This window comes from Pectinophora gossypiella, chromosome 4 (genome assembly GCF_024362695.1).
Source record: "Pectinophora gossypiella chromosome 4, ilPecGoss1.1, whole genome shotgun sequence".
Classification (NCBI taxonomy): domain Eukaryota; kingdom Metazoa; phylum Arthropoda; class Insecta; order Lepidoptera; family Gelechiidae; genus Pectinophora; species Pectinophora gossypiella.
Window position 1 is genome coordinate 16,662,135 of NC_065407.1, and position 6,000 is coordinate 16,668,134.

Here is a 6,000-nt window from a genome sequence, read left to right on the forward strand (position 1 = left end):
GAAATGCATTTTCGGAGGTATGTGGAGATGTGTGTGGAGGAGAATTCATGTTTCGATCATCGTGTTCAGCGGTGAAGGAAACATCGTGAGGAAATCCACAATCCCGACAAATGCATTTTCCGAGGTATTCGCATACCTAACCTAACCTAACCTGTATTGGGCTGGTTTTCCTCTTAACGTCAGACAGGCAGTCGCTGTAAAAAAACAGATCTGTCAAATCTTCAGGTTAGGTAAGCGGACCGTGTGAGAAATGGGATAATGCTAGGAGGATGGTTATATAAATGTGGCATATTCTCGCCAAAGATATTACAAAGTCTTCTTCTTCTATCGTGTGGGTTGTGAGGTGGATTACCAACCTCATCAACCCTGGTGTCAGGGTTATTACTGAACCGCCATAGCCCCCTGACACGACTCATTTAACGACTACGTACTTACGTCAGTAATTAGTAACCGGGACCAACAGCTTAACGTGCCTTCCGAAGCACGGATCATCTTACTTTTGGGCAATCAGGTGATCAGCCTGTAATGTCCTAACCAAACTAGGGATCACAAAGTGATTTTTGTGATTTGTCCCCACCGGGATTCGAACACAGGACCTCCGGATTGTGTGCACAACGCTCAACCCCTGGACCACGGAGGCCGTTACAATGTGTCAGGATAGTAGTAAAACGAATTCCGTTTTGCTTACTCCATCGGAAATAGGCGTTGTCTTATTCATGTATGTTGTATGTATAAGTGTAATGTACGTTTTGTATTGTATTTAAACGCTATTAAAGCAGGCACGTGTCGGAATATAATATTGACATACTCTGTCTTATCTGATATAACTCCAAGTAACTCAACTCTTATTGTATTTAAATTCTTTAAATGAGGAGCTCGGTGGCGCAGCGGTAAATGCGCTCGGTCTGCGATTGTTGAAGTTAAGCAACTTTCGCAAAGGCCGGTCATAGGATGGGTGACCACAAAAAAAAAGTTTCCATCTCGAGCTCCTCCGTGCTTCGGAAGGCACGTTAAGCCGTTGGTCCCGGTTGCATTAGCAGTCGTTAATAACCATCAATCCGCACTGGGCCCGCGTGGTGGTTTAAGGCCCGATCTCCCTATCCATCCATAGGGAAGGCCCGTGCCCCAGCAGTGGGGACGTTAATGGGCTGGTGATGATGAAATGAGGATACAAACTGCCTATTTCTCCCGTCAAGTGTTGCTCCACTGCGCATTGGTGAAGGTGTTTTACGGCTAATAACCCGGACTAACGGCTTAAAGTGCCCTCGAAGCACGCAACCATCTTACTTATTCGGGCAATCAGGTGATTCAAGCCTTTTTTTTTTGTTACGAAGGGGAAATCCTCATGGATACCTCGCCACCCGGGGGAGCGACGAGGTTATGTCGAACTCTTACCGACTAAAACCCCTCCGATGGCCCTCTGCTGCGCATGTCGGGAAGCTCCGGGATCTCTAACGAACGCACCGGTGCTTCCCTCGCGCCTGCTATAAAAAGTGCGTCCCGGGGTAGGTCCCCACCCCTACGCCGTCCCAGTTTTACGGCAATGCGAGGCCATGTCACATTGCCGTCCCTCCCGGAGACCGTATGAAGAGCGGCTCGGGCCCCCGCCCTTACCACTCACGGTCTCCAGTGTTCCCTTTCAGTCGCCTTTTACGACAGGCAGGGGGTACCGTAGCCCTATTCTTGCGCCCGGAACTACAGGGCGGAGGTGATTCAAGCCTGCCTTAACCTTACCAAACAAAGGACAGTCTCACAAAGTGATTTCGATAATGTATTCATTGGGAATCGAACCCAAATCTCCGGATCGTGGGCTCAACGCTCTAACCATTTGACCAGAGAGGTAAACAGCTAAATATGAAATAAATAAATCTTTTATTTAATTGTTTATTATACACAGAACAGGATATAAAAACAATTAGCCTAACACAAGACAGACAAAAGGTTCAGCTTATTTCTAGTTGAAACACGACAAACATACATAACATAAACAGCCTATATACGTCCCACTGCTGGGCACAGGCCTCCCCTCAATCAACCGGAGGGAGCATGTAGCATACTCCACCACGCTGCTCCAATGCGGGTTGATGGAGGTGTTTTTACGGCTAATAGCCGGGACCAACGGCTTAACGTGCCCTCCGAAGCACGGAATCATCTTACTTTTTCGGACAATCAGGTGATTCAAGCCTGAAAAGTCCTTACCAAACAAAGGACAGTCTCACAAAGTGATTTCGACAATGTCCCCATCGGGAATCGAACCCGGACCTCCAGATCGTGAGCCTAACGCTCTAACCGCTAGACCACGCAGGCTGTTGAAACACGACATTTCTTTTCTAAAAGAACACTACTTCTAACCAATTTCGTTCTGCTACTTAACTTTCTTTTGATCGCATAATCACAAAGTCGACATTTCCTGGCCATTCACGTATGATTGCTTATACCACTGCAGACGACACATGTCAAGGGCGATATGGATTGCAGTATATGCACTGACATTTGTTTGCTATGGAAATTACACCAATTTGAAACGTTCGAAGCCTCAAAGGTAATCGCCATGTTGTTATGTCTATCAAGTAGGCTGTAGAAACGTGTTGAATTTGTAATAGTTTTGAGTAGTCATTGTTGGATTGAATATTGAAGAGTTATCAAAGAAATTGTCTTACGGATTTTATAGGAATACGGAGATAAGAGGAGGTAAAAATCCATATTGACACAATTAAAGCAAAATATTTTCTCTAAGTATAGTCATGAGCAATACCATGTATCCACTTTAGAACCCTGTTGCATTAACATATTTGATATTTAGTGAAAGTTACAGTTCTATTTGTCATAAAAGTTAATATGACATGGTACTAAAATGTATACATATTAATGTTTGTGATTGTACAAAACGTTTTATTAGACACGAATTAAAAATACATAAAGAAATACATTACATTCAACTACAATTGTAATCACACAATATTAAAAAACAATTTAAAAATAATACACACACACATAGACAAAGTTTAGACGTTTTTTGACATTGTGTGGCATAACATAATATATGTTTTGTGTAACATATGTTTATTTTTATTTTTTTAAAGAACGTCTAGGGCCCTGTGCCGAGGTTTTTCTTGCAGCTTCTTTTCCCCGGCTATACAGGTTGTGAGAAGCTGCAGTAGTTTTAGGCGGATGAGACATTCGTTATGTAAAAATTGACGATTCAAAGTGTAACTATGTTACCTACTGAATAAAGATATTTTTGAATTTGAATTGCACACAGGACATTCTGTCTTATTATAACTATAAGGGTGCTATTAATAATCTCAGCTAAGACTGCCTTCAAGACCATCTTCAAGTCCCTGTTTTTATATAAGAACTGTCACATTCATCTTGAGGGCAGTCTCGGACCTGAGATTAGTTTAATAATACCGCTTTAAGATTCACCATATCTAAGACTTCGTATCAAAAGTTGTCTTTGAATACTTCTTTGGGTCTGCCCACCCCTTTAGGCATTAAATTGTTAGTTTAGTTATGTGGGTATTGATTTAAAAAACTGATGGCATTAACGAGCACTAGTTATTATCACATAAAAAAACCATAGTAATTCTATGGTCTATATTCTTTTATAAGTAATTTTTTGATGACTTCATATAATTTGTTTGCCGTAGGGCTTGTTGGTCAAAGGATCAATTTAGTAAATGATTATAATGTAACATACTTGTAATCTGATGACATAGTTTTGGTTGGTAGATAATAGCGTCGGCCACTTCAGTTATGAGATCAATATCAGAGTACTTTGGATGTGTTGTTACGTAAATTACTTTAGTTATTGATAAAATAAGTGTATAGTTATTATGTAACTAAATATTAGCTTTGGCTTTAGACATTTCTTCTTGATCAGAATCAGAATCTTTGCTTAGTTAATTTTATACTTTTTTATGGAGAGTTAATTAATTTATCTTAAGTGCAGTTTTCACTAACACAGCTAACTCGACCATTATAAACTGCTCATCACGTCGGCCTAAAAGAAAGCTCGGTGAGGTGTGGGGTCTTGCGATGCATGTACTTCTGACTACCCCTGATATTGGGATACAGTCGTGAGCAGGGTCGTAGCTACCGCGGTACCTGCCCTAGCGATTATACTGGGCTCTCGGGCCACAGGGGCCAAAACCTATAAAAACTTCCCATTTCTTTTTAATTCACAAATGACGAGTCAAAGAAAGCAATTTCTTTTTTTCCCGCGTAAAGCTTGCGTTCAAAAGTTGGCAACACCCTACATCGGTTATCGCGGGCTGCGGGATTTCCATCAACGTATTTTTCTTTCAACGGGTCTTTTTCTTATCGTGTCGATGGCAAACTAAATAGTATCGGCCCAAAAGCATAATTTCCACCGCGTTCTCGTCCCATAACGGCATTTCAACGGGTAATTGTTTGTAAAAAGGGTTTGTAAAAATTCTGATGTGAAAAATCTTTACCCTTCCAAAGGGCCCCGAAACATTTTTTTATACATCAAGGCTACGCTTGTGGGTGTGAGCTTGTATTTGTGGAGAAGGATGGAAATACCATTAACCAATCTGCACCAATATTACAGGAACGAAGCACACCCTCGCCGGCCGTAACGCCGTACCTGTGTAGACAGCGCAACATGGGCTCGCGGTCCGAGTCCGTCAGCTCCAACATCGGCACCGGCGTTCAAGGACAGGCTGCGAGGAATCTGGACGCTCTCGAGTGCGGGTGAGCCACCACAATCTCATTCAAATCGTGGTATAAGAAAACCAGATATGCTCAATCCTATGACAAGTCGCCATTGCTAGCGGTAAGGCCAGGCGCGCACTACGAGTTTTCCGCCCCGCGGCAGAAAAGAGCAGCGGCATAATGTCGCACTGTAATACTGCGCCGCTGCGGTGGCTCTGCCGTCAAGTGCGCGCAATACAATTTAAAACTGTTTGGTACAGTATTACAGTGCGACATTATGCCGCTGCTTTTTTCTGCCGCGCGACGAAAAACTCGTAGTGCGCGCCTGGCCTAAGTGTTACCATTAAATTGGTATCTCCAACATTCCATAGACGTAAATTTTATTATTAATTATTACTTGTCACATAAATAAAAATCATTAAAACTGTTAGTAAATCTTTTACTATAAATTCAAAATTTAAATTTAAAAGTGATTAATTTATTTTTTACGAAATGGCAACGCTGGGTGGGATGACGTCAGCCGAGCTAACCTTGAAATGTGAGCTGTCACTTTTGAGCATACCTGGTTTTGTTATACTAAGAGGGGGATTCAAATAACATACAACAGGCTTAACACGCTAACGAGGAAATGTCAAAGCGCGAGTTGTCAAATTTGGCAGATGAGTTATGGTTCCTCCAACTAGCCTATTATATCTAATACTTGTTCCTCGTTGCAGGTCCCTGCTACCGTCGCCGATGGTGGACGGTAGACTGGCTGTCTGACCGTCGATCGCACTCAACTCGGCCACGCGGTAACTCCTCACTAACACTACCTCTCAACTGTGAAACACAACCTCTTAGGTTATGTGCTATGTCGGACGACTATAGACAAAATTACATGTGAAAACTAATTCTACAGGTTCAAAACGGAGCAATAGGATATAATTAGGCAAATAAGAGATCGTTTTTCGTACTCACATTTGAACCAATCAGGCGATAGTACGATCGCGTGATGCAAGTCAACTGTGATTAGGCGAAATTTTGAGGTAGATGCGTTTGTGAGCGAATATTGTGTTTTTACATTTAAGTAAATTGCCAAGTGTTTCATAGCTAAGATGTGAGTGTAAGTTGGTTCATACCAAAAGTATAATTGTTGACAGTTTTACTAAGTGAGTACCTAACAAGGTATTTTGTGTTAGAAGTCTAACTTAGTCTTTAAGACAATTTGTTACAAAACGTCTTTTACGGGTGATTCGTTTGACAGTTGTATCAAAAAATCAGGATGTAAGGTGGAATTTTCTCTATTATGGTGCGTTTAGATTGTTGAAATGTAATATTTTGAAA

The 6,000-nt window shown here is 41.8% G+C and overlaps 1 protein-coding gene across 1 annotated transcript in view; it reads left to right on the plus strand.

The window, feature by feature from the left end:
• The window catches only part of LOC126382378 (zinc transporter 1-like), a 70,415-nt gene extending 64,780 nt beyond the window's left edge, over positions 1-5,635 (plus strand). The window contains exons 9-10 of the mRNA XM_050032213.1: positions 4,574-4,716; positions 5,394-5,635. Coding sequence (XP_049888170.1) covers positions 4,574-4,716; positions 5,394-5,439 — 189 coding nt within the window. The 3' untranslated portion in view covers positions 5,440-5,635. The remainder of the gene's footprint in view (positions 1-4,573; positions 4,717-5,393) is intronic.
• Positions 5,636-6,000: the final 365 nt, after the last annotated feature.